General features: G+C 53.2%; 2 protein-coding genes and 1 long non-coding RNA gene across 3 annotated transcripts; 2 read left to right on the top strand and 1 right to left on the bottom strand.

Annotated features, from left to right (window-relative positions):
- The first annotated feature begins 285 nt into the window (after nucleotides 1–285).
- LOC122208909 lies at nucleotides 286–9,629 on the top strand. The gene is made up of 6 exons (XM_042920356.1): nucleotides 286–422; nucleotides 3,720–3,860; nucleotides 5,524–5,655; nucleotides 7,316–7,480; nucleotides 7,757–7,903; nucleotides 9,397–9,629. Exons 1-6 carry the CDS (start codon nucleotides 365–367, stop codon nucleotides 9,627–9,629), a joined length of 876 nt encoding a protein of 291 aa, XP_042776290.1. The 5' UTR covers nucleotides 286–364.
- Nucleotides 9,630–19,742: 10,113 nt separating this feature from the next.
- On the bottom strand, nucleotides 19,743–23,894 carry LOC122208637. Its single transcript, XR_006197308.1, has 3 exons — nucleotides 22,717–23,894; nucleotides 20,852–20,978; nucleotides 19,743–19,924 (listed from the first exon to the last, which is right to left on the bottom strand). It is a non-coding gene; the product is annotated as an uncharacterized LOC122208637 (long non-coding RNA).
- Nucleotides 23,895–23,988: 94 nt separating this feature from the next.
- On the top strand, nucleotides 23,989–27,151 carry LOC122208635 (interferon-inducible GTPase 5). Its single transcript, XM_042919898.1, has 2 exons — nucleotides 23,989–24,083; nucleotides 25,580–27,151. Exon 2 carries the CDS (start codon nucleotides 25,684–25,686, stop codon nucleotides 27,076–27,078), a length of 1,395 nt encoding a protein of 464 aa, XP_042775832.1. The 5' UTR covers nucleotides 23,989–24,083; nucleotides 25,580–25,683; the 3' UTR covers nucleotides 27,079–27,151.
- Nucleotides 27,152–27,185: the final 34 nt, after the last annotated feature.

The raw sequence follows: 27,185 nt of genomic DNA, 5'->3' as shown, positions 1-27,185 counted from the left end.
GGAATGAATAAAGGAACCCACAGGATCTAGCCCGAAGGTTTTAGGACGAAGCACCGGTGTGGGGTGGCCCCACCTTCGGCTCTGTCTGCTGCTCTTCAGAGTATATCTTCACGGTTTGGAAGCAGGTGGCTGAGACCAGGCTGGTCCCACTTTGGAGGAAATGCTCTGGATTGTGGTTGGGGGGTGGTGGCGGGAACAGAGGGCTGGTGGGGGAAGGAGGGTGGGGGGGGCGTGTTTCTCAGCCTTCACCCCACACCAACCACACCCACTCCTCCCAGAGGCAGGGTCCGAAGCCCAGCTCAACGGAGTGCAATGTCCCTACTGTTCTGGGAACAAGTCAGCCTCCTGTGACTCCCTTTCGGTCATGAACTGCACAGGGGACCAGACTATGTGTCTCACCCTCAACGGGACGTGGAATGGAGGTAAGGGTTCCTTCCCTTCTGGAGGCGCTTGTGTGGTGGGCCTGCCTCCGACACGCACAAACAAGTGTTGAGGTTCATTTGCATGGTGTTCTGGTCACCTGTTGCTATTAGCAAATCGCTCACAAATGTGGCAGCTTAAAATAATAGCCATCATTTTATTAACTCTTTTTTTTAATGTTTATTTATTTTTGAGAGAGACAGAGAGAGCAGGGGAGGGGCGGGGGGGGGGGGGGACAGAGGATTTGAAGCAGGCTCAACTTTGACAGCATAGAGCCCGACATGGGGCTTGAACTCACGAGCCATGAGATCATCATGACCTGAGCCAAAGCCAGATGCTTAAACCACTGAGCCACCCAGGCGCCCCATTTTGTTAACTCTTACAGTTTCTGTGGGTTGGGAATTGTGGAAAGCCCACCCGGATGGTTCTGAGTCTCTCACGGGATCACAGAGTGTGGCCGGGGCTGGAACCGGGCAACTGGGGGTTTGCTGAGCATCTCACACACGTAGACTCTGGGCCTTTCCAGGGTGGGTTTTCCACATTGGTTAGACTCGGCTTCCTCACAGCATGGCCGCCTCAGGGCTCATTATATGCTGGCTGAAGATCTCAGTACTGACTAGCTCAGCAAACAGGGCAGGGGCCGGGGCTAGTTAGGCATCTCTCTCTCTCTCTCTCTTCATGTAATCTTAGGGCCTCTCTATGTTGTTGCTCCACGTTGGTTAGATTGGGCTTCCCCACATCATGGCTGCCACCACCTTTGCATGGTGACTGAAGACTTTAAGGGCAAGTATTCCAGCAAACAAAATGGCAGCTGCCCACTTTTACATGAGTTAGCCTTGGAGGTCACATGATGTCATTTTACCATGCTTTGTTGGTTCAAACGATCACAAAAGTCCATCTGGTTTTGATGTGGTTCTTGAGCAAACGGCTAAGAAAGAATCCTTAAGACGTCTTTGGTGCAAAAAGGTGATTATATTAAAGCACGGGGACAGGACCCGTGGGCAGGAAGAGCTGCACTGGGGTGACTGATTTTATATTTTTATGTTTGTGAAGGGAGGGGTATAGAAGAAAAGTAAGTCTCTAAGGAATTTGGAAGCATGGCTTCCAGGACCTTGAGGGGCTAGCTGCTATTAAGTTAAGGTTACTTTTTTTTTTAATGTTTATTATTATTTATTTTTGAGACAGAGAGCGACAGAGAGACAGAGCACGAGCAGGGGAGGAGCAGAGAGAGAGGGAGACACAGAATCCGAGGCAGGCTCCAGGCTCCGAGCTGTCAGCACACAGCCCGATGCCAGGCTTGAACTCATGAACTGTGAGATCATGACCTGAGCCAAAGTCAGTGCTCAACCGACTGAGCAACCCAGGCGCCCCAAGATAAGGTTACTTTTAATAAAATATAAACATGAAGGCACTAAGGCAGCCATGAGTTCCTTGAGGAAAGTCACATTGCATGTTTCAGGTGTCTATCAGTGGGCTACAAGCTGTGAGGAGATTTAATTTAAGCTACATTTCTCTTGCCTTTGTTTCCCTCATCAGTTTCAAGAGGAGGAAGCCTAGTACCCTCACTTCTTGATGTGTCAAAGAATTTGCAGGTGTATTTTAAAATCACCCCTATGCGTTTGCAAACGGTTGGAGCAGAGGCTTTTTGAGCAAAAGGCTTAGAATAGAACATAGTCTAACTATTAGGCAAACAAAGCGACAGGAAGGAACAGTCCGGGCTTCTGCTCCTGGTAGACTGGACCTCTGAAAGGTCTTCCTGCTACAAACAGTGGCATACTGGGAAGGTGTGAGGTAAGGGAGGGGGGACATGAGTGGTGGGAGTGGTCCGCCCTGGGGGGAGGGGTACTTTATCACTGCCATTGTTTGGAAATGCTGGAATAGGGTGATAAAAAGAATCAGATTGATGTTTAGTCAGTTTTACTATAATAATAATAATAATAATTATTATTATTATTATTTTAAATGTTTATTTATTTATTTTGAGAGAGAGAGAGCTTGAGCGAGGGAGGGGCAGAAAGAGAGGGAGAGAGAATTCCAAGCAGGCTCCGCACTGTCAGTGCAGAGCCCCCAACACAAGGCTTGATCGCACAAACTGTGAGATCAGGACCTGAGTTGAAATCATGAGTCGGATGCTTAACCAACCGAGCCACCCAGGTGCCCCATTTTTTTTTTTAAGTAAGCTCTACGCCTACCGTGGAGGTTAAATTCAGCTCCCCAATATCAAGAGTCCCATGCTCTCCAGACTGAGCCAGCCAGGCTCCCCTAGTCAGTTTTATTATTGTTTTTAAGTGCATCCAACCCAGCATTGAACTTCAGCTCAGGTCACGATCTCGCGGTTCGTGGGTTCGAGCCCGGCGTCGGGCCCTGTGCTGACAGCTCAGAGCCTGGAGCCTGCTTCGGATTCTGTGTCTCCCTCTCTCTCACTGCCCCTCTCCTGCTTGCACTCTCTCTCTCCTTCTCAAAAATAAATAAACAATTATAAATAAATAAATAAATAAATAAATAAATAAATAAATAAATGTTCCATGGACAATACACCCCTTATAGCCTGTTCCCATTATCATCCCTCTTGGTATGCCATTATTTACAGACGAACTAGATGTACAAAATTATTTCTCCATGCTTTGGGGGGCTTATAGGAAGTTAGGGAAATGTCCAAGGATCCCCAAACAAAATAAAAATGTGAGCGGAATTCAGAGCAAGAGCAGTAAGCAAACATAAAAGGCAGAGTGGCCCTGGGAGCAAATGCTGATGACACCCTGCTTTGGGTGACTAGGTCTTGGGTCCGTGGCATGGCTGGGGAGCTGACTCTTAGAGCTCCACATAAGCGGGAAACCTCAGAAGGAGACTGGAATGATCCCAGGTTGGTAGTACCTCCTAGTTTTCAGTACAAGCAAAGGCAAATCCTCTCCACCCGAAAAGCCCTCAGGATACCCCGCCCCCCCCCCCAAGATCAACATCAACCAAATATGAGCTCACAATCAGAGCTCACAAAATGCACAAGGGAACAAGCTACCATGAGTGAGAGCAAAAGCAACAAACACGAGATTCGACTCACGAGGAGCTATTGTAATGATCAGCTACAGAACGTAACCATATGTGGTATATCTGAAAGAATAAACTTAGAATCACAAAAATGAGCAGGCATCAAAAGGTTGTACGAAATGACCAGGCAGATTTGACAACGAATCACATAGAACTGTCAACAGAGATGGGAACTTTCAGACCTAGAGAAAGTCAGCAAGGTGGGAAAGCTCTGGCTTTGAGTCTCCTCCTGCCGCTTCCCCCTGTTTCTGCAGGGGGTCCCCAAATCCTGAAGGGCTGTGCTACCCCAAATGTCTGCCACCTGCAAGTGAACACCACCCTGGGCCCAGAAACGTCTGGATTTCGTCTCGTCAGCCAGCCTGAATGCAACTATGTGGTTACACCCACCCTGCCAGGTACTTTGAACTCTGACTTCCTGAGATTCTATTTTCTCTGCCCTTCCTAGACCCCACATGCCCTTCCCAATCCTATGTGTTTCCAGGGTATCCCCTCCCCCTCCCAATACGCTCCCAGGGAATGCAGTTACCCTTATAAGCTCGCAGACGCGCGTGTGTGCACACGCACGCGTGCACACCCACACATCAGTTAACACTCCTAGAAGCAGAAAATCCAACTGGCACACACCCACACATCCACAACCATCTCCATCAGTATCCCAGCACCCCAAACACACGTACAGAGGAGCACACATTTCTAAACACAAGCATCCTGTCATGTAAATGAGATTAGAGATACAAACTCTGTTGAAATAAGAAGTCTCTTTCTTTCTTTCCTTCACTTCCTTGCTTGTGTAAGAAGACAGGTTTGCCAAAAGTCTTCTTCTGGCCTAACAAAGAACAAGGGCAATAAGTTTTGTCTTCCAGAAAAGAGAGATGCTAATTGAGAGCACTGACCAGGGCAACAGCTTTTTTTAAGCGAGACAACAGAACAGAATCACAGACGGTTCAGAGGAGAGAGAGGCAATTTTCAAATGTGGGTAGAGCGGCCTTCCCTCGGCTCCAGGGATGTGGAAGCCTCAATCTTAAGCATGTTCCACGCTCAGTGTGGAGCTCGACGAAGGGCTCACTCCCACCAACCGTGAGATCATGACCTGAGCCGAAAAAGGAGTCGGCCACTGAACTGACTGAGCCACCCAGGCGCCCCTGGGGGAGTTTTACTTTAAAAAATTAAACAGTGGGTTCAACGAATGATCACGATAGAGAAAAGAAAAAGACCCAGGAGCTCAAAATTTACAATATGGAAGGAGAGGGGTGCCTGGGCGGCTCAGTCGGTTGAGCATCCGACTTCAGCTCAGGTCATGATCTCACGGTTCCTGAGTTCGAGCCCCGCATTGTTGGGCTCTGTGCTGACAGCTCAGAGCCTGGAGCTGCTTCGGATTCTGTGTCCCCCTCTCTCTCTGCCCCTCCCTTGCTTGTGCTCTGTTTGTATCTCTCTCTCTCTCTCTCTCTCAAAAATAAATAAACTTTGAAAAAATATGGAAGGAGAAAGGACTAAGTAGGCTAGCCAACAACTGGAACACAAGACATGGAATTTTTGCATATACAGTCCCTCTGGACGTGTAACAGATCCATGCAGGGGGGCTCGTCAGTTGTCAGATCCGGGTGTGTGGACAGGCACCAACACACAAATATACGAAAGTACAAAATATACACAGACGTGCCGAAGCACTCTAACATTCACAGACATTCACATCTGTACTCCAGATATATATCCAAGCACCCTAAACCTTGCTGGGAACACAGACACATCCAGACCCACAAAATCAGCCTTTTATATATACACGTAAACATGTGCTCTGTTCACGCAGAGATGTAGACACCTTCTCCCACAGGGATGCCACACACAAACGTCCCCACCCTCTGCCGACGGTTCCAAAACAAACAGAGTTCAACACAGGCACACACAGCCCCGTGTGTACACAGGGAAACAGGCTTGGGCACACAAACTACATCATTGTAGAGGTGCGCATACGCTGATGTGCCCAGAAATACACACACACACACACACACACACACGCACAGGTTGCTCTCCAGCCTGCTCATCTTCCTTTCTCCCTAGGCCCCCCTGCAAACACGTCTCTGACCACGGACGGGGTCACTGTCTGTGTCACCTGCTCAGGACTCAATACTTGTGACGCTGTCCTCTGCCCAGCAGATCGGAACTACTGCCTTCAGACAGCAGGCATCCTAGGTGAGTGTCCCCGGAGACAGGATTGAGTGGGGGTGGCAGAAACGAGGCTCACCAAGATCTCTCCTTGCCCTCCGTGTTCGCCGCCCTGACTCCGGCCCTGGCGGCCTTTTCCTGGCGGTGGAGGACAGAGGCTGGTTGCAGCAGAGTATGTGAATTTAAGATGTGATGTCACACAGGGGGGGCCTGGGTGGCTCAGTGGGTTAAGCGTCCGACTTCAGCTCAGGTCATGATCTCACGCTCCGTGAGTTCGAGCCCTGTGTCAGGCTCTGGGCTTCCAGCTCAGAACCTGGAGACTGCTTTGGATTCTGTGTCTCTGTCTCTCTCTGTCTCTTCCCTGCTCATCCTCTGTCCCTGTCTCTCTGTCTCAAAAATAAATAAACATTAATACAAATTTTTAAGTAAATAAAATGTTAAAAAAAAAAGATGTGATGCCACATTTGTTATAGGTACTTATTGCTGAATAACAAATCAGCTTCAGATGGAGTGGCTTAACGAGACACAAAAGGACAAATACAGTATGACTCCTCTTATAAGGGACACCCTAGAGTAGTCAAAATAACAGAATGGTGCTAGTTTTTAGTATTGCAAAATGAAAGCGTTCTAGAGACCTGTTACCTAACAATGTAAATATAGTTAATACCACTCACAGTACATTTACAAATGCCTAGGAGGGTACATTTTTTATTATGTGGGGTTTTTTTTGGGGGGGGGTGGGGAGGGCGCAATGAAAAAAAACGCGTTGTGGCTAAAAAAACCCCATGATTTATTACTTCTCACTATTCTGTGGGTTCACGAGGCCCAGCTGGGCAGGTCTCCTCCTCCAAGGGGTGAGGTTCCCCCTGTGGCTGCATTCCGCTGGGAACCCGGCTGGGGCTGGAATGTTCAGTACGACCTCCTGCTTTCCGGGGCCTCTGTCCGTGTGGTCTATCATCAGTCAGTAGCCTTGCTGAGCCGCTTTCCAATATGGTGGCTGGCTTCCGAGAAGGAAGAGGTAGAAGCCACGGGCTTCGTAAGAGAGGAGCCCAGAACTGACACAGTGTCGCTCCTGCCACGGGTCTATTGATCAGAGCAAGTCGCAAGGCCAGCTCCGGGTTAAGGGGTGAGGAAACGGATTCCACCTCTTGATGTGGGAGTGGTAAGTGAAGATACAGAGATGCATGTGGGGTGGGAGAGACCGTTGCAGCCATCTTGGTTTCTACGTCAAGATTCTGGGCAAGGAGCCTGCTAAGGCCCCTGTCCGTCTGCCCCATAAAGGGAAAAACTAGACCCTTCGGTCATTGGGAAGGGGCGTTGAACTGGAAACCTGCTTTTCTCTGTCTTTTAGCTACGTAACTGGGGTTGGTAAGGGTAGTGTACCACGTGAACAGTTCCAGGATCCTTGAGAACTTTCTGGCTAAGCCCGCGAGGTTCTCATAGACAGGTTGGGAGACATCACAGGTACAGAGACGTCCTGATCATTGGAGCCCTCACTGGACAAGGCGGAGGAAGGAAGGCTTTTGAGCCGTGTGTCTTGATGACCGGTGACAGGCTTTGAGCGTATTAGGGCGGACCGTCAGGCGAAGTGAATGCCAACAATGGCACCCAGAGGGATTTGGGAGCTTCCAGTGAGGGCGTGGCTTATGGTGGCCTTTCCCGTAAGCCTGCCCCCCACATCTCTCAGCCTTAGGGAAAGGTGACTCTGTCGTCTGGAGAAGCGGCTCCTGTGTGGCCCTCAGGGACTGCCTATTTGGCAGCTCGGTCTCTGCCTTCACCTCCAGCGTGGACTTTGGCTTCCAGATCAACTCCACCTGTTGCCAAGGCAACTGCCAAGCACTCACTCCTCCCGGTATGCCGCCGCCACCGGAAAGCAGTCAGGGGGTGGCCACGGAAGTGGTGGGGTGCTCTGGAGGAGAGTTTGTCCTGAGTCGAGGAAGGCAGGCAGGCGGGAGCCCCCCCCCCCCCACGCCCCACCGCCCAGTTCCGCAGCCGGGCTGCTTGAAGTCACCCTGACCCCAGCTAGTTGGGCAAATGTCAATAAGGTCATTCCCCTGCGGGAGAGCCTAAGTGCACAGAGGCTCCTGGAGGTCCTGAGAGGTCCTGACTGTCAGCCTCCCCTTTACAGAAGGGGTGCCAGCCTCACACCCCCTGAGCGGGTTCCTGTGTCCTACATGTCCTAACGGCCACCCGGGGCCCTGCAATTCCTCCTTCTACGTGCAGTGTCCCGTCGGGGAGACTGAGTGTGTCCAGCTGGACCTGCTGTCTACAGAAGGTAATATACACGTGTGTACGTGCATGCGTGTGCCCGTGAGTAAGCCTGAGTGCACAGGTTTTGGATTCGGGCATTGCTTGGGTTTGGGGTCTCTAACTTATAAGACTGCTGTGGGAATTAGGGGCACCTGGGTGGCTCGGCTCATGCTCTCACGGCTCAGCTCGTGGGTGGGAGCCCCGCCTCGGGCTCGCTGCTGGCAGCGGGAGCCTGCTTGGGATCCTCCGGGCCGCACGTACGAGCTCTCTCTCTCAAAAATAAATAAACTTTTAAAGAAGACTGTTGTGGGAATTAGATAAGATAATCCATGAGACTTCTGGATGAGTGCTGTCCAAAAGGAATACGGGGTAAGCCACGTGCAGCATTTAAATTTTCCGAGTAGCCACATTAAAAAGTAGCGAGTCGGAGATGACATTAATTTGGTAATATTTTTTGTGTATACCCCACGTATTCAACAGCTGTCATTGCAACACGCGATGCGATCGATGTAAGAAATTATAAATGAAACAGGTTACATTCTTTTTTTTTTTTTTTTTGGCTACTAAGCCTTTGGAATCTGGTGTGGATTTTATATTCACAGCACGTTTCGGTTCAAAACCGGCCACATGTCTAGCGCTCAACAGCCATATGGGGCTAGTGGCTACTGGATTGAAAATTCGAGATCGTAAGCGCTATATACGGCATTTCAGTGAATCTAAGACCATCATGGCTCTCTGTGAGGAAATATACTCCAGTTCAGGGCACCCTGAGACAAAATACAGACTGTGCTGGGAGGCTAACGTGTCACTCACGCACTGAACCGTGAGCTCATGACCTGAGCCGAAGTCCCATGCTCAACCCACCGAGCCACCCGGGCGCCCCTCCAGACATTTCTTTAAAAGAGGAAGACTTAATGGGGCCCCTGGGGGGCTCAGTCAGTTGAGCGGACCGTTGATTTCCGCTCAGGTCATGATCTCACAGTTTGTGGGTTCCAGCCCTGCATCTGGCTCTGTGCTGACAGTGCAGAGCCTGCTTGGGACTCTCTCTCTTCCTCTCTCTCTCTCTGCCTGCATGCCCACTCGCTCGCTCTCTCTCTTTCTCTCTCAAAATAAATAAATAAACTTAAAATAATTTTTAAAAATGAAAAAAAAAAAAAAAAAAAAGAATAACAATGAAAGGCACAGCCCTGACCAGACCCCAGGTTGAGGATCCCAACATTTCCGGTGAGTTTTCCCCAAAGACATGGATCCGAGGGTCTGTCATCCCTCAGGGCTGGCCCGCTGCCATGTGTCCTGTCGGACGTGACAGTCTGGTCTTTTAGGAAACCCTGGCGACGCAGGCAGATCCCACGGGGCTGGAGGGAGTTGCCGGGAAGTGGGCTTATTCTGGGAGCCCGGAAGCCCGGGCGCGGGGACGGGAGGGTGGTGGCCGGGGTGGCTCGCGGTGGCAGGCGCACGTGGGCACGGAGGACACCTGCCCGCTCATCCTCACCTGCGTCCTCACCCGCGTCCCCGCAGGCAGCCAGAACGTGACCCTGCGCGGCTGCGGCTCCCAAAACCTGTGCGGGGTCCCCGACGCCACCGCCAAGGCGCTGCTGACGTTCCCCGGCCACCGGCTGGCCCACCAGCCCCACTGCAGCACCAGCCGGCGCGCCATCCTGGAATCCGAGTGCCCCTCTGGCGCGCCGCCTGGCCTCCGCCTCGCCCGGTCCGTGCTGCTGGTGGCCCTGGGCTTCCTGGCCCTCTCCTGAGCAGTCCCGCCTCCACCCTAACCCTCCACCACCCTCGCCCCGCAGCCGCTCAACCCCGCTTGCTTCCCACCTCGCTAGAGGGCGCCCTGGCTCTCCTCCCCTTCCCCGTTTCTAGGCCTGGAAGCTTCTGGTGAGAAAAGTCAGAAGGACTGAGCCTCCTCCCTCAGACTAAGGGCTTCCCCAGGGCAAGTCCTCTTTCTTAACACCAGGGTCCCAAAGGATGTAGCTCCTCCCTCCTACTAGGCTGTACTTCTCAGACCTCAGACTAGAGAGGCCTCCGCGGACACACAATCTTCATATGGGGGGGGGGGGGGGGGGGGGGGGGCAAAGACTAAGCCTCTTTCCTCAAACTAGGGGGTCTCCAACACCTGGCCATTCCCTTAGACTAGGGCTGTGTCTGTTTTCCTGAACATTGGGAAACAGCCCCTTCTGTCTTCCTCTTTAGGGTTTAGCAAAGTCCTGGGCAGCCAAGATGGGGCTTCAGGACCAAATACACCCCTTCCCAGGCTTGTAGAGCAGCCCATTCTATCCCCACCAGGGGCCCTCTTCTATCTGGGTTCAGCCTCCCCTCTGTAACCAAATCTGAATGAACCGCATCCCACAATACCAAGTGGCTTGGGTTTCCTTCTTCTGACTTCCGAAGCCTCAAACAGGGCCTTGATGTGGTCTACTCTCTCTCCTCTGGGGATTCTGGGACCTGAGGGGACCTGCAGATGACCGTGTCTAGCAGCCAAGGTGGGCGTGAGAGCAAATGCTCAGTCTGGAGTGAGTGTTTTTATTTTATTTTATTTTATTTTATTTTATTTTATTTTATTTTTTATTTTACATCTTATCTAAATGTAATCTGGAGTAGGACCTGAGAATCTGCATTTCTTTCTTTTTTAATGTTTCTTTCTTTTTGAGAGAGAGAGTGTGAGTAGAGGAGGAGCAGAGAGAGAAGGAGACACAGAATCCGAAGCAGGCTCCAGGCTCTGGGCTGTCAGCCCAGAGTCCAACTCGGGGCTTGAACTTGTGAACTGCAAGGTCATGACCTGAGCAGAAGTGGGAGGCTTAACTCACTGAGCCCCCCCAGGTGCCCCGTGAGTGTCATTTTAGAGCAAGCATTGGACCCAAAGGATTTAGCTGTGAGGTGAAGATGGGGGTGGGGGGAGGGCAGGAACCATTTGCTTTTGGCTGAACGTAATACAAAGTCCAACAAAAAGAACCGAAAGCATTCGCACGGCATGAATTGGACAAATATTTATTGATCACAGGCGATACACATCAAGCCCAGTTCTAGACACTGAGGGTACCTAGTAAAGAAAGCTCTCTGCTCTCAGGAGGGTTTATGTTTCAGTGGCAGAGACAGATAATAAACACAGTGCAGGGAAGAGAAATGGGAGGGCTGTAGAAGGGGTGTGGTTTTGTTTGTTTGTTTGTTTTTCGAGAGGTCTCAGGAAGGCGACATCTGAGCAGAGGGCCATGCGGATGTGTGGGGTGTGGAGGGGGGCACCCCAGGCAGAGGGAGCTGTAAGGGCAGAGGCCCCAAGGAAGGAGCACTAAGGAATACCTAATACACAACTGAACAGAGAGAATGGAGGTAGGGGTACCCAGGGGTCATTCATTCCACAGGTCAGAGGAGCCACTGAAGACCCATCTTGGTGCCCTGCCGCCCTCAGTATGTGGGTGTCTGCACGATGATGGCTGTAGCTGCGGCATCGTGCCCTCATGCAACCATATCCAAAGCTGGAAGAGGTGGCCTCCATTCTTGTCTTCCCAGAAACCCCGTCCCCTGGCAGACTTTCGCCGTGTCCGTTGTCCAGAACGGAGCCAGCCAATCCCTGTCAAGGTGATGGCGATCCCAGTTGCCTTTGTCTAATCAAGATTCAGTCTCTGAGGTTGACAGAGCCCCCAGCCCCCTCATTTAGGTACATGGCTGTCCCCAGATTCTGCACAAACTAGGGTTCTGTGAGCAAAGAAGAATCGGGGGATAGATGAACAGGGGTCAGCCAGGAAAAGAAAAGCAACCTAGGTGTTTCAACAGGGGTTCAATAAGGGGGGTTGAGTACATAATGCTGGAAGGACCAGGAGAGCAAAAGAGGGAAGGAAGGGGAGCTGGAGAGCAGTGAGGAAGAAAGGAAGATATTCCAGGCACAAATCACTCCAACACCAACCGGCATAAAACAACTCAGGAGTAGGAATTTGGGGATGGCCTGTGTCTGCCGCATGATGTGCATTAGCTGGGGTGGTTTGAGGCCGTCTGGAGGCGCATCCACTCACAACTTTGACGGTTGATGCGGGCTGCTGGCTGAGACCTTTGGGGGGCTATATATAGCTGGACACCTCCAGGGGGCTTCACTGCATGGCTTGGACTTGCTCACAACATGCGGTCTTGGCTTGTGGGAGGTAGAATTCTAAGCCCCCCCCCCCGCCCCCACCAATTTCCACCCTAATCCCTGGGACCGTGAAGGTGATGAGATTCAACACGTGTGACAATATGTGATATGCCAAAAGGGATTTGCAGATGTAATTAGATTTGCAGACGAGTTGATTTTGAGATCATCAAAGAGGTGATGGGGGGGTGGTGCTTCATCTACTCACATAAGCCCTTGAAAAGCAGAGAGTTTTCGCTGGCTGGTAGCAGAAGTCAGATTTGAAGCATGAAAAGGATGATGTGGCATTGCTGGTTTAAAGTTGGAGGGGGTTATGTGGAAAGGACCCAGGAGCAGCCCCCAGGGGCCAAGAGTGACCCCCAGCCGAGAGCCAGCAAGAACATGGGGACCTCAGTCCTACGAACGCAAGGAACTGGATTCTGCCAAGAACCGAGTGAGCCCGAAAGAGGAGCCCAAGCCCTAGATAAGAGCCCAGCCCAGCCAAGACCTTGCTTTCAGCCTTGCGAGGTCCTAAGCAGAGAACCCAGCTGAGCCCACCCCTACTTTTGACCTCCAGAACTGTGAGATTCTTAACGGGCACTATTGTAAGTGGATCAATCTGGGGTGATTTGTTACTCAGCCATAGATGCCCCTGGGTGAGCATCCCAAGAGAGAGAAACCGTGCTGCCCACTATGACCTAGGCTCCGAGGTCGAGAAGCACCCCTTCTGCTATGCTGTATTCGTCCAGGTTCAAGGGAAGAGGAGACAGCGTCCACTCTTGATGGCGAGTGACAGTCACAAGGTTCCACGGCAAGTGACAGTCACAAGGTTCTGAAAGAGCATATAGATACTGGCGTGGTCTTTTTTTTTTTGAGAATTGCAATTTCCATAGGAAGCGCCCCAGAGACTAGCAAATGCAGGAAGCAGCTCCCACGTCCAGGGCTGGGGAAGCCAAAGGGAGCAGCTGGTCTTAGCACAAGTGAGGAGCCCCCTTGCTGCTGTACTGCGGGCGGCTTGTCCCGGAACCACGGATTGGGGGGGGAGGGGGGTGCTGTGTGGCCAGGGCTGGGGCCACACAGGAGGCATCACAGCCAGATCTATGGATGCTGCCAGAAGCAGGGGTGGGGGAAGGCCCGTTTTACCCCTGACCTGGAGTGCTTCCTGTTTGCAGAAGTCAGGTGGCAAAGGAGCCTGGGAAATGTAGTTTTCAAACTCCCAGCCTCAGCATTACAGGGCAGAGAGGGGTGGACACTGAGGGACGCTAAGGGGCCACAGGCAAATAACAATGACGTTGGGCAGGTCCCTTCCTCTGTCTTAGCCCCAGTTTCCTCATCTGTAAAATGGGAGTAGTCATTGCTCCTGGAAAAGGGAATGTCTACAGATAGTACTTAGCAGATAATAAGCGTTCGGCGAATGGGAGTTGTTAAAATGCTGCTTAGCTTAGCTTAGGCTGCCGTAACCAAACACCACAGACTCGGCGGCTTACACGACACACATTTGCTCACAGTTCTGGAGGGCAGGGGCTCAGTGTGGTTGGGCTTCGGTGAGGCCCCCTCCTCCTGGTTTCCAGACCGACCCTTTTCTCACTTTGTCCTCGCATGGCAGAGACAGGGAGCCCGTTCTGGTCTTTCCTCCTTTCCTGCAAGGACACTAATTATCTCCGAGGCTCCACTTCCAAATACCATCACATCGTGGGGCTAGGGCGTCACCATATGAATTTGGGTGGCGGAGGGGCGGGGACACAAACATTCAGTGGCTAACAGTGTTGGGAGGAAAAAGGAAGTACTGTTTGTAGTGAGACCATGTTGGGTGTTTCATATCATTTATCTTATTTAATACCCTATGATGTAGGCATTATAGACAGTCATTCTGCAGATGAGGGACAGAGACCTCTGAGTCTCCAACCTCCAGGTCATGCATCAAGAAGCTGGACTCATCTGTGGCTACTGACTCATGATTCCCGTGGACTGAAGTGTCACCAGGCCCAGTGTTGCAGGATGGGGACGTCCTTGTAGGGACTCTGAAGTTGAGGGCAGAAGCAGCATCATGAGTCGGTTCCGGGCGGAAGCTTGAGTAAGAGCCTGTTCTGTCCGCCATGATGTCTGCAAGGTGCCAGACAGGATCCATCAACCCTACCCGCAGGTGACATGCCGTGAGAACGGGAAGTAAACTGTGGTGCTGTCGCAAGCCACCAAGAGGTCGGGCTGTTTGTTGCTGTGGCATCAGCTGGCCCATTCTGATTAGTATAGAGATCACAAAGGGAACTGAAGGCCCCACGTGGGGCCAGAGTTCCCACGTCTAGGGAACCCAAACCGCTGCCCTAGATGGGGTAGTGGTTAAGATCTCTGGACTCAGACCCGGGTTCGTAGGGTAACTTTGCAAGTTCTCTGTGGTGCGACCTTGGAAAAGTCTCGTAACCTCTCTGAGCTTCATGTTCCCATTTGGCATAGGGAGATATTAGTAGGTTGACCTCCCGGGGTGCCTGGATGGCTAAGTCACTTAAGCTTCTGACTCTTGGTTTCGGCTTAGGTCATGATCTCATGAATCGTGGGTTCGAGCCCCACGTGGGGCTCCTAGCCTGCTTGGGATTCTCTTTCTCTCTCTCTCTGCCTCTCCCCCATTCATTCTCTCTCTCTCTCTCTCTCTCAAAATGAATAAATAGGTGCAACTGGGTGACTCAGTTGGTTAAGCTTCCCACTTCGGCTCAGGTCATGATCTCACAGTTTGTGGGTTCAAGCCCCACATCGGTCTCTGTGCCAACAGCTCAGAGCCTGGAGCCTGCTTCAGATTCTATGTCTTTCTCTCTCTCTGCCCCTCCCCCACTCATGCCCTGTCTCTCTCTCTCTCTCTCTCTCTCTCTCTCTCAAAAATAAATAAACACACAAAAAATCAAAATGAATAAATAAACTTAAAAAGAAATAGTTTGACCTCCCATTGTCATAAGGTGTGCAAAGCATAAGGCTTGGCATGTCCTAAACTTTCAAAAGCTGGAAGCAGTCGTCTCCTAGGGTGTTAATCATCATGACAGCTGTCCTATTATTTACCCATATTGTGTAAAAGAGGAAACTGAGGCTCGCAGGAGAAAGGAAGGACGGCTAGTAAGTGGCAGCTGTGGGATTTTAACCCACATCTGCCTGACTCTAGAGGATGAACTTTCCCCCCGTTAAACACTGGGGAAACACCAACACACACACAAAAATAGAGGAAATAGTATAATGAACCTTCAAGTATCTACCCCCCTGCCTCCACAGCCCCTGTGTCAAAAATTATCCACATTCTGCCAATTATCTCTTCTTTCCCTTCCTCTTCCTCCTTCCCTCCCTCCCTCCTCTCCTCCATATCTTCCTTTCCTCCTCTTCCCTCCATCTGTCTTCTCTTCTTCCCCCCCTTCCTTCCTCCTCCCCCCCTCCTCCCTTCCTTCTGCTTTGTGCTGAGTAGTTCTAAAACAAATCCCAGACATCACATTTCACCCAGAAATACTTCAGCGGGCCTCAGAGCCTGCACGCATAACCTCTGCAATACATGTCCTTCCTGGGAGAGAGAATGGACTAGAATAGAGCAGCCGAGAGCTTCCCTGACCTGCCTCCATCCATTAGCAAAGGACCCCGGAATGTCCTCGGCCTCCAGGGGAGATCCCCCCTCGCCCCCGCGGGGCTGTGGTATTCTTCTCAAGTCCTCACAGAAAAATCATATCAGAAGTGCCTCCTTCCATGCGCAGACGAGAGTCACAGCAAAGAGAGAGACGGCGGTCAAGAGTGTGGACTCCGGTACCAGTCTGTCCGGGTTCAAACACCGGCTTTGCCGGCTACTAGTTTTGTGACCTTGGGTGACGACCATACGTGCACAGAAGTCAGAGTTCAATACGAGTAAATAATAGCCTTTAAAAAAATGAGTATTTATTTTGAGAGGGGGCGGGAGGGGCAGAGAGAGAGAGAATCCCAAGCAGGCTTGCGGGGTCAGCACAGAGCCCGGCCTGGGGCTTGAACTCGTGAAACTGTGAGATCATGACCTAAGCCAAAACCAAGAGTCAGATGCTTAACCGACTGAGCCATCCAGCCACCCCTCCCTCCCGTGTCAAAAAACCCCCTTATATACCACAATACACATGTACGTGTGTGTATGTATGTACACATACACTGATATCTGATATCAACGTGTGCATATGTATGTATTTATATGTATTTATTTATACAATGTCTATATGGGGAATATTTGACTTTGGGGAATAACAGAAGGAGCTCCGTGAGGCTCTCACCATGAAATCCCGGGGAAGGGGGAGGTCTGTGGGGAGAGTCTACGGGGAAGAAAGGGGGAGAACAGAGAAAAGGAAAAGGGAAAAAATTCAAAGCGTGGACATTTGTAGCAAAATTACAGGTGTCATGTTCTGGGACGCCGGGGTGGCTCAGTCGGTTAAGTGTCTAACTTCGGCTCAGGTCATGGTCTCATGGTTTGTGAGTTCGGTTTGTGAGTTCGAGCCCCGCGTCGGGGGCTGAGCTGTCGGCACAGAGCCTGGAGCCCGCTTTGGAGTCTGTGTCTCCCTCTCTCTCCGTCCTCCACCACTCATGCTCTGTCTCTCTCAAAGATAAATAAACATTAAAAAAAAATTTTTTTTTAAAGGGAAAAGCAAGTACCGTGTTCAAGGTAGCGCTTGTCTCAGGAGAGGAAAGAGGAGTGAAAGGTGTGTGGTCAGGGAAGGGGCTGCTGGGGATTGTAGCTGTTTTGATGCTTTTTGTCCACTGAGCGCTAAGAGATGCTCCTTATACTCTATTTGTTTTTGTATGTTCTAAGTAATTTGTAACACATTAAAAAAACTTGAATAATATACTCACATTGGTGCCCGTAGAGGAAATCAGGAATGTACAATAGAATTAAACTCTCGGCCTGGCTAGCCACCCCTCCCCCACCCCCACCCACCCTCCCCACCGACTCCAGGGTCATGGTCATCAGATAAGCATTTCCTGAGCACCTCTGTAGGCTCCCAGTTCAGCCGAGGTGGGTCATATCCTGGCCCCATCCCCTGGGCCTCCAATCTCACAGAAACATCATCTTCCTTCCTCGCCCCCCCCCCGCCTCTGCCTCCACCCCACGTTTCTCTGCATCTGCACCTTAGAGCAGACATCCTCTAGACAGGAGGCCGTACTGGGTAGCAGGAAGAAAGGAGCTTTTGGGGCCAAACACACATCCGCGCTGTGTGACCCAAAGGGCGCTCCTCCTCCCCAGTGATAATAGTTAAAGGCTATTATTTGGGGCGCCTGGGTAGCTCAGTTGGTTGAGTCTGACTCTTGGTTTTGGCTGAGGTCACGATCTCATGGTTTGTGGGTTCGAGCCCTGGGTCGGGCTCTGCTCTGGCAGGCAGTGTAGAGTCCGCTTGGGATTTTCTGTCTCTGCCCTTCCTCTCCACAAAAGAAAGAGAGTGGCGGGGGGAGGGGGGCAGGCAGAGAGAGAGAGGAGGACAGAGGATCTGAAGCGGGTTCTGTGCTGACAGCAGAGAGCCTGATGTGGGGCTGGAACTCATGAACCATGAGATCATGACCTCAGCTGAAACCAAGAGGTGGACACTTAACAGATTGAGCCACCCAGGTGCCCCTAAAAAATGTCAGATGCATTTTAAAAGTTTGGATGATATATCCCTTCAATGCATTGAAAGACAATTCTAAAATATATAATGAAATGGAATAGAAAGTTAAAAATGAGGGGCGCCTGGGTGGCTCAGTCGGTTGAGCGCTGACTTAGGCTCAGGTCACGATCTCGCGGTCCGTGAGTTCGAGCCCCGCATCGGGCCCCTGTGCTGACAGCTCAGAGCCCGGAGCCTGTTTCAGATTCTGTGTCTCCCTCTCTCTGACCCTCCCCCATTCATGCTCTGTCTCTCTCTGTCTCAAAAATGAATAAAAACATTAAAAAAAAAATGAAAAAAAAAATGAAAAGACACGGTGAATAGGGGAGGGGTGGGAATTCAAGGAGCATCTTCCCCTGACTTTCTTGGTGTCACATTTACCCAGGTGAAGTCTCCTGGACATCCCTTCTCCCCGACAGACTCCAGGAAGCAGTCAGTTAAATCACTTCAGCCCTCAAACGTCTAGGAGATAGATTTTCAGGAGAAGGGATGTGGGCCGGAGGGAACGAATGTATTTAATTCATTAATGGGTGTTGTCAGCCTGGCCTCAAGTGTTTCTTCTTTAGCCTGACCTCATGAGGGCCACCTGATTCTCTCCTGCAAACAGACCTTGACTTCCCAGCCCTCCCCCTTTGCCTACCACCTTCAAGAAACAGCCCTGCCCTATCTCTCGGCTTCCGACCAATGCTGTGCTGAGCCATATCGGAGCCTGATGAAAAAGGCCCTGTATACTTGCTTTGGGTTCTTTTTTAATGGTCATTATTTTTCCAGAACACTAAAGTAGTTGAAAAAATATTAACAAAATATAAACGGAGTATATTAAAACTCATGATATTTTTAGTTAACGTATTTCTACCAAGACAGAATTTAACATAATTTTATTTCACTGTAAGTCAATTAAAACTTATTTATTTATTAAAAAAATTTTTTTAACATTTATTTATTTTTGAGAGAGACAGAGCGCAAGTCGGGGAGGGAAAGAGAGAGAGAGGGAGACTCAGAATCCGGAGCAGGCTCCAGGCTCTGAGCTGTCAGCCCAGAGCCTGATGTAGGGCTTGAACTCACAGACGGCAAGATCCTGACCTGCGCCGAAGTCGGACGCTTAACCGACTGAGTCACCCAGGTGCCCCATAAAGCCATGTTTTAGGCCACTAAATGGCCAAGTGATTTGGGGGAGGGAGTGTGCTATTTTTGACAGAGTGGTCTGGTAAGGCCTGTCTGAGAAAGTGACATTGTATTTGAGCAGAGGTCTGAGTGAAGTAAGGAAACAAACCATGGAGACATCACAGGGAAGAGGGCATGGAAGTGCAAAGGTCCTGAGGCAGAACTGAGTCTAATGTGTCTGAGGGAGAATCACGGTGGCTGGTGTGGCTGGAGCAGACTGAGCAAGGAGAGAGTTCTAGGAGATGAGGTCTGTGAGGCAGTCAGGGCCCAGATCTCATGATAGACCACAGCGAGGATGTACACACCCATTACCCGGGAGGACGTCAAAGGCCTCCTGGGGGGGGGGGTCATGAGAGGAGGCCAGGGATGAGGCAGGCATCCTTCTGCACTGAGTGACACAGTTTGGTCAGAACTAGGGCCAGGACTAAAGCCAACAAGTGAGACACTGGCCTTGGGTGCAAAATTTAAGGGAGTGTCAAAAAACTCAATTAGCGAGATAAATGATATTGTAATGTAATACTTTTTTCAAAAAACAGCAAAAAATCCATGATATTTCGATGAACAAGATACCAAAATTTTAAATAAAGACCAGCACCTGTGCTGAGCCATGTTGGTGCTGGGAAAACGGGCACCCCTGGCTTTGATGGAATGGAGCCCATCAACAATATTTTCAAAACCTGCGTCTCGGCTTATCGCCTTTTCAACTGAGAGAATTTTCATGCTTGACAGTTTCTCTTGACCAAATGATGATGTTAAATAAGCTTTTATTGGGGCGCCTGGGTGGCTCAGTTGGTTAAGCGTCCGACTTCGGCTCAGGTCAGGATCTCATGGCTTGTGAGTTCGAGCCCTGCCCCGGGCTCTGTGCTGACTGCTCAGCTTCGGATTCTGTGTCTCCCCCCTTCTCTCTGCCCCTCCCCTGCTTGCTCTCCGTCCGTCTGTCTCTCAAAATATTAAAAAATATTTAAAAAAAACACAATGCTTTATTATTTCCCACAGGTCCGTGCGTTGGCTGAGCTCAGCTGTTTCTTCTGCTTCCATGGAGCTGGGGTCACTCTCGTGGCTGCAGTCAGCTGGAGGTCAGTTAGGGCTTGAAGGTCCTAAGGTGGCTTCAGGCTCATCTCCATGGGGGTCTCTCCAGCAGGACCTCACCATGGTAGCTCGGGCTCTGAGAAGGAGAAAGCAGAAGTTGCCCCTTCTTAAGGCCTGAGCTTGGAAGTTCTAGAATGTCCCTTGTGCTACATACCATTGATCAGAGCAAGTCATGAGGCCAGCCCAGGTTCAAGGGGAGAGGACAGAGACTCCCGCTCTTGGTGGGAAGAGGGGCATGTGCCTCCAGGGACGGGAGAAATTGTTGGTGGCCACCGCGACAGGCAATCCACCAACCTTACAACTCGCTTTCTTGTTTTTATTTTTTTTCCTTCATACTATTTGACACAATCTTATTTTCGTTTATTATCTTTCATCGCTCACAAAATATAAGCTCCACGAGGGCAAGGGCCATCTGTGTGTCAGTTCCTACCGCTGTATCTAGCCAGTGTGTATTTGAATGAATGAATGAATCCCTAGGGACTAACTTCAGGTTTCCTCGGGTTCGTGGCGAATGGAGAGAAGGTGAAGGCCACGTGCGCGGACATCCCTCGGGAAGTGCTTCAGGTGTTCAGGAAGTGTGTGTGTATAGTGAGTGAACTTTCCCCAGAAAGCCTTCCCTGACACCTCCCCACCTCGAGCTGGGTCAGTCACCCCCTTGGCTCTCACACTTGTCTGGGCAACTCCTTCCCTACTCTGCCCGCTGCGGGTCGTCACCGTCAGGAGAGGGGTCTGTGTCCCTCATGGATTCTGAGTCCCATGGGGACAAGGCCGGAGCTGTCTTTGGTCACTGCTGGGTTCTGAACATCGAACCTACTGGGTCCTTGGCACACAGTAGGCATATGCCTCCCCGTAGGAAAGGACTGTGTCTGTCATTGCTGTGTTCCCAGCCTGGCAGGCACAGAATGGACACTCAGGAACCCCTTCACTGATTCTCAGGGGTACTCCCCCCGCCCCCACGTTTTAGCAATGTTGACACCCGGAAGAGTCGCGGATGGCACCTTACCGTCACTGTCAGCCATCCCGGGGTCAGACTCTGCGGTTAGGAGGACAACTTAGCCACTCTGTTTCTCACGCACGAGCGATGCACGCGAGGGACACGCGGTACAAAAATCTGTATTTTCTAAGTATGCCTACAAAGAGTAAGCGTGGAATAAAAATTTTAAGAGCTACGGAAATGCCGTGTGATGCTTGTATCGGCAGCAAATTTTCCCTTTGTCGGTGGGACAGAAAATGGTGCCTGTGACAACCAGGGGCACCTTAGGTCTGATCATCTAGGGGACCCGTGGAAAGAGCGAATGCATGAATGTGTTCATCTCGTTTGTGTCTGTCTTCCTCTCTCCTCCAACCTCAGCTCCTGGGGTTTATGTCTGTCAGAGGATGTGGCGGGGGGGAGGGGGGGCGGGGGGAACAGAATACTGGTCCCAGTTAAATGAGCTGCTTCATCCGACGGGTTTCACACAGCGCCTGGCACTTTGTAAACACTAAGTGAAAACACTCTGCCTTGTGTGTGATCACGTCAGCCTCCTCCAACAGCCTGTGAAGTGTCCTTCACACCTGTGGACCAGTCCCGGGACTGGCCGAGGGTCAGGTCTAAGCAAATGGTCGTGGAATGACCAAGTAACAGACTGCGTGAATTCCTGGTTGAACGAGAGCCCTCTGCCAATTCAGGGTCCTTGCACAGGGCCGGTCCTGTGGCCTGGGATGCAACTTCCTAGCAGGCTATCAGGCTCCCACCTCTCAGCTCAGGTGCCCTCTCTTCCAGGAAGCCCTCCCCGACTCCCAGGCTGGGTCAGGTATCCCCTTTGTGTTCCCACGGCCCTCCAGGGTCCCCCATCCTGGGCCTGGGTCCTCACTGTCTGTGGGTGGATGTGACTCCCGCATGGGCCTGTGAGCCCCTGAGGGCAGAGCCTGGGTCTGCCACACTTCTGGCTGGGCTCCCCGGATCAGGAGCAGGGGCCGCATGAATGAGGGTCATGGATGGTGACGCAGGCTTTGGGGACGTGACCTGTGTGCGTGGTCTGCGTGCGGTTGTCTCTCCCGGTCTGCGGGTCTGTGTGTGCCTGAACGTGAGTCGGCTGAACCTTGCATTTGCCGGAGTTTAGCTTTTCTGTAATTTGAGAGTCTGTGTCTCTGCTTTCCTTCTTAGGCCGGGGGTGCAGGTCTGTGACTCTAGGGGAGGGGTCCGGGTCTGTGTGTCTGGTGTCTGGGAATGTCTGAAAAGATATTTTTGAAGTTTGCTCATTTATCTGGAGGGCGGTGGTGGGGGGGGGGGGAGTGGGCAGAGAGAAGGAGAGAGAGAATCCCAAGCAGGATCCACACTGTCAACGCAGAGCCGGACGCAGGGCTCGAACTCACGAACTATGAGATCACGACCTGAGCCGAGGTCAAGAGTCAGACGCTTAACTGACTGAGCCACCCAGGCTCCCTTGTCTGAAAATACTTTTTAATCTCCGGGTCTCTGGGTTCTTCTGTCAGTCACCGAGGGTGTGAGTGAGTCCATTAGCCGGTGGTCTGCATTTCTCTTTCTTTCTGTGGCTGAAGAATTCTGGACTGTGTGGTTGGCAAACCATTCTTTCCTTTTTTCTAAATAATTTTTTAAATGTTTACTTATTTTTGAGAGAGAGAGAGAGAGAGAGAGAGACAGAGCATGGGTGGGGGAGGGGCAGAGAGAGAGGGAGACACAGAATCCGAAGCAGGCTCCAGGCGCTAAGCTGTCAGCAGAGAGCCCGATGCGGGGCTCGAACTCATGAACCGTGAGATCATGACCTGAGCTAAAGTGGGAAGCTTAACTGACTGAGCCCCCCGGGGGGCTCCAGACCATTCTTTCCTTGACTCTTGGTGTGGCCTTGAGCTGGTCTAGTCCCTTACCGGACATCCGTCTCCTCCTGAAGTTGTTTCCCCAGGTTCCTTTCCAGAACCGACCTTCAGATCCATCCTTGGGTAGGAGGGGCCTCTGGGGACACCCCAGGAAATGGGGGAGGGGAGGGCCCGTGGAACTAGGCCTGGGCGGAGAAGAGGCTTGGGGGGTGGATGGGGTGGACATGGTCCTAAAAGGACTTGAGAGCTGGGTGTGTCTGTGTGTGTGTGTGTGTGCACACGCTTGGATGCTGCGGAGATGGAGGCTGGCGTTTGGGGGAGCGGGGTGTCCCCGGTGGCTGGGGTTCAGGGCATCTTGGTCTCTAGACCTTCAGCCCCTTCCCTGTGTCTGTGTGTTTCCTCCTCTCTGTAACCTGTCTTTCCTTGGTTCTCTCTGACGTGGTGTCTCCTCCCTTCTGTCTTCTTGCCGGACTTTCCCTCCGATTTTTTCCTGGGGGGTCTCCTTCCACACCCCGACTCTCCCCATCTCGGGGGCCTTTGCCCCAGCCTCTCTTCTCATTCACATCACTCCCCACTTTGGCCTCCTGGTTTGTCACACTGCTGCCATCTTGGGCGGTGGGTGGTCGTGAGGAAGCAGGGGAGGGAGAGGGCAGAGAGGACCACGGCCTCACACAGAGTTGGCACTGAGCTGGGATTTGAAGGATGGGCTGTGCTGGGCACAGGAGAGGACAGTAAAGCTCTGGGGAGGCAGAGGCCGAGCCCAGGGGCCTGAATACCAGATACCGAATGGGGGTGTGGCGCTGCACCGCAGCTTGTGGGCGCCAGACCCGGCCAGGGCCAGGCAGAGGCATGCCGTGACCGTGACTGTGACCGTGGCCGTGGCCGTGACCGTGTGGGTGGTTTCAGACCTGGCCTCTCCCCGCGGCCAGCGCTGGCGAAGCTAAATCAGCACGCTCAGAGCGTGTGCGACACATCTCAGGGTGGCAGGTGACTGGATGGTGCCGAGAAGGGCACACGAATGATGAATGACATGTTTGGGAAACAGCCCCCTGGAAGGAGAAGAAACAGAGGGCGGGCGGTGAACAGGCTCAGGCTGCGGAGCTGGGACGTTGTGCCGAGGGTGATGGAGACAGCGGATGGGCTGTGAGCCTGTTGGTGTTAGAGAGAGCTCTCTGGGTCCCTTGTGGGGGACTGAGGGCCCAGTGTGACCGAGAAGGGGGCCCCAGCAGCAGCCAGGGGATGGGGACCCCGCCCTCTGACATCACTGTCGCCGCATTATTGCACTAGGGTTGGCTGGCCAATGAGCTGCTGCTTGCTATTATAATGGGTCCTAGCAACAGGTCTGACCTTGGGCTAACAGGGGAGGAGACCCCACCGGCGGGGAGAGTGTGAGGGGACAGGGAGAGCCTGCAGGGCAGGTGAGTCCCCTGAGGGCAGGGCTCTCTGGCTGGACTCTGTGGGGGAAGGGAGGAAGGGGTTTCCAGGCCCAACACCAGCTCTGTCAGCCCTAGTCCCACCCCAGGGGCCACCCTCCTCTCTGGTCCTGGCCACTGGGACCTGCCCCAGCATTTGCTCTCCTGTCCCTTACTTAGGGGGACAGGGTGCAGGGGCAGCGGGCATAGCGTGGGGGAAATGCCTACACCGGGTGGCAGGGGGGTGGGTAGGACCTGGTGGGAACAATGTGGGGGGTGGACAGGGACAGCCCAGAAGACAGGCAGGGAGGCAAAGACGTGTGGCTGAAGACAGAGGGGGCCCTTCGGAGGCATGAGGGAGCCCAGGGACCTGGGTTTGAGTCCTGGCTGGGGACATCACTTGTGTAGTCCGAGCCTCGGTCCCTCTCTGTCTGATGGGGACGGCGATCCCTAGCGTGAACTTAGCTTAGCAACCAGGGCGGGGCGGGGTGTTCGATGAGAAGGACTCCCAGCGTCTGGGCATTCGCCCACCGCAGGCTTCTCCCACCAGCTGAACCCAAGAACGCTGGCCCAGGGCTAGATACATGGGCTCACGATCGATCGATCGTCACAGCAGCCCCATGAGGTGGCAAGGTTATCTTCCATGGTGCGGTTGCTGCCCCCTGAGGCTCAGAGAGGGCAGGGTATGGCTCAACGTCACACAGCTAGGAATATTAATCATGATAATCATGGAGTTGCTGCTGATAACAGACTGCCCGCTCTGTGCCAGACACTATTTCAAGGACTTTATATGTATCAACTCGCTTAATTCTCAACAACCCAAGGAGGTGGTTTGCTATTATCGTAGTCACAGCCTCCTCTTACGGATGAGGGGAGTAAGGCAGGCAGTTTCAAGTCGCCTGCCCTGCATCACTCAGCGCGTATGTGGGGAGCCAGGATTTGACTCCGGGTCTGGCTCCAGGGTCTGGGACCCCTTCACCACCCCTTCCGGCTGCTCCCAACAGCGCTCCCTGCCCGGGCCCGGGTGCTGGGCTTCAGCCCCGCAAAATTTGCGGGGCCCGGTGCAAAATGAAAACACAGGGCCCCTGGTTCAAATATCATTAATCTCGGTCAGTGTCAGCAGGGTATCAAGCCAAGAGCCGGGCCTTCTAAGCCTGGGGCCCCATGTGGCCGCGTGGGTCCCGAGCTGCTGTCACACTGTTCCTGCTCTTAGGTTACCTTTGAAGGGTCCTGAGCACCTCAGGAGGTAGGTCAGTCACTGTGCCCTTTACGCGGAGAAGCAGGCTCAGAGAGCCACCTTATCCTGCCCCAGGTCACACAGCAAGTTAGTGGCAGGGATGGGATGTGAGCCTGGGCCCGTGAGACTCCAGACCGCCCTGCCTCGTGTCAAAAACGTACCCCAGGTTTTTGAGAAGGGGAGGGCTGTGAGGTGCCAGAGGGACTTCCCTTATACCTTCGTCTCTCTCTCTCTCTCTCTCTCTCTCTCCCTGCCCTGTGCCAAGGCCCAGGAGAAGCCAAGCACTCCCTTCTACCCCCGCAGACACCGAGGACCACGCGCCCCCGTGACTCTCCCCCCATCCCCGCACCCTCTGAGCCGCTGGTCACCATGGCGACTTCGAGGTTGCCCAGGGTGCCCGGGGAGGAGGAGACCACCATCCTCATGGCCAAGGAAGAGCTGGAGGCCCTGCGCACCGCCTTCGAGTCGGGCGACATCCCCCAGGCGGCCTCTCGCCTCCGGGAGCTGCTGGCCTCCTCCGATAGCACTCGCCTGGAGGTGGGCGTCACGGGCGAGTCGGGCGCCGGCAAGTCGTCCCTCATCAACGCCCTCCGTGGCCTGGGGGCCGAGGACCCCGGCGCGGCCCTCACTGGCGTCGTGGAGACCACCGTGCAGCCTTCGCCCTACCCGCACCCACAGTTGCCCGACGTGACCCTGTGGGACCTGCCGGGGGCCGGCTCTCCGGGCTGCCCGGCTGACAGGTACCTGAAGCAGGTGGACTTCTGCCGCTATGACTTCTTCCTGCTGGTCTCCGCCCGCCGCTGCGGGGCCGTGGAGACCCGCCTGGCCTCCGAGATCCTGCGCCAGGGCAAGAAGTTCTACTTCGTGCGCACCAAGGTGGACGAGGACCTGGCGGCCACGCGCACCCAGCGGCCCTCGGGCTTCAGCGAGGCGACCGTCCTGCAGGAGATCCGCGACCACTGTGCCGAGCGGCTGCGGGCGGCCGGCGTCGCCGACCCCCGCATCTTCCTCGTGTCCAACCTCTCGCCGGCCCGCTACGACTTTCCGCTGCTCGTGTCCACCTGGGAGCACGACTTGCCGGCCCACCGGCGCCACGCCGGCCTGCTGTCGCTGCCGGACATCTCGCTGGAGGCGCTGCAGAAGAAGAAAGACATGCTCCAGGAGCAGGTGCTCAAGACGGCCCTGGTGTCGGGCGTCATCCAGGCCCTGCCCGTGCCGGGGCTGGCGGCCGCCTACGACGACGCTCTGCTTATCCGCTCGCTGCGCGGCTACCACCGCAGCTTCGGCCTGGATGACGACTCTCTGGCCAAGCTGGCCGAGCAGGTGGGCAAGCAGGCGGGCGACCTCCGCTCCGTCATCCGGTCCCCACTGGCCAACGAGGTCTCACCGGAAACTGTCCTGCGGCTCTACTCGCAGTCATCCGACGGCGCCATGCGGGTGGCCCGTGCCTTCGAGAGGGGCATCCCCGTGTTCGGGACGCTGGTGGCCGGGGGCATCAGCTTCGGCGCCGTCTACACCATGCTCCAGGGCTGCCTCAATGAGATGGCCGAGGACGCCCAGCGGGTCCGCATCAAGGCCCTGGAGGAGGACGAGCCCCAGGCTTCGGTCAGCCTAGAGGCGGCGGGTGACAACGGCGTGGAAAAGCGGGTGTCCGGGGAGGGAACCTGCGAGGAGGCCCCGCTCTCCACCCGCCGGAAGCTCGGCCTGCTCCTCAAGTATATCCTCGACAGCTGGAAGAAGCGCGACTTGTTGGAAGACAAGTGACCGCGCGGCCCCTGTCCCCTCGCCTCACCCACAAACCAAGCCTTGACAAAAACCAACCAACCAACCGACCGAAGCCGCTGTAGTGAAAATGAGCGCTGCGGTCGCTG

This window comes from Panthera leo, chromosome E2, assembly GCF_018350215.1.
Source record: "Panthera leo isolate Ple1 chromosome E2, P.leo_Ple1_pat1.1, whole genome shotgun sequence".
NCBI classification, from domain to species: domain Eukaryota; kingdom Metazoa; phylum Chordata; class Mammalia; order Carnivora; family Felidae; genus Panthera; species Panthera leo.
This window is presented reverse-complemented; position numbering and strand designations above follow the sequence as displayed.

Coding starts and splice junctions, on each gene's coding strand:
- LOC122208909 (XM_042920356.1), top strand. CDS start 365: ATGAACTGCACAGGGGACCAGACTATGTGTCTCACCCTCAACGGGACG. Junction 3,861..5,523: donor GGTTACACCCACCCTGCCAG/GTACTTTGAACT, acceptor CTTTCTCCCTAG/GCCCCCCTGCAAACACGTCT. Junction 5,656..7,315: donor TCAGACAGCAGGCATCCTAG/GTGAGTGTCCCC, acceptor CACATCTCTCAG/CCTTAGGGAAAGGTGACTCT.
- LOC122208635 (XM_042919898.1), top strand. CDS start 25,684: ATGGCGACTTCGAGGTTGCCCAGGGTGCCCGGGGAGGAGGAGACCACC.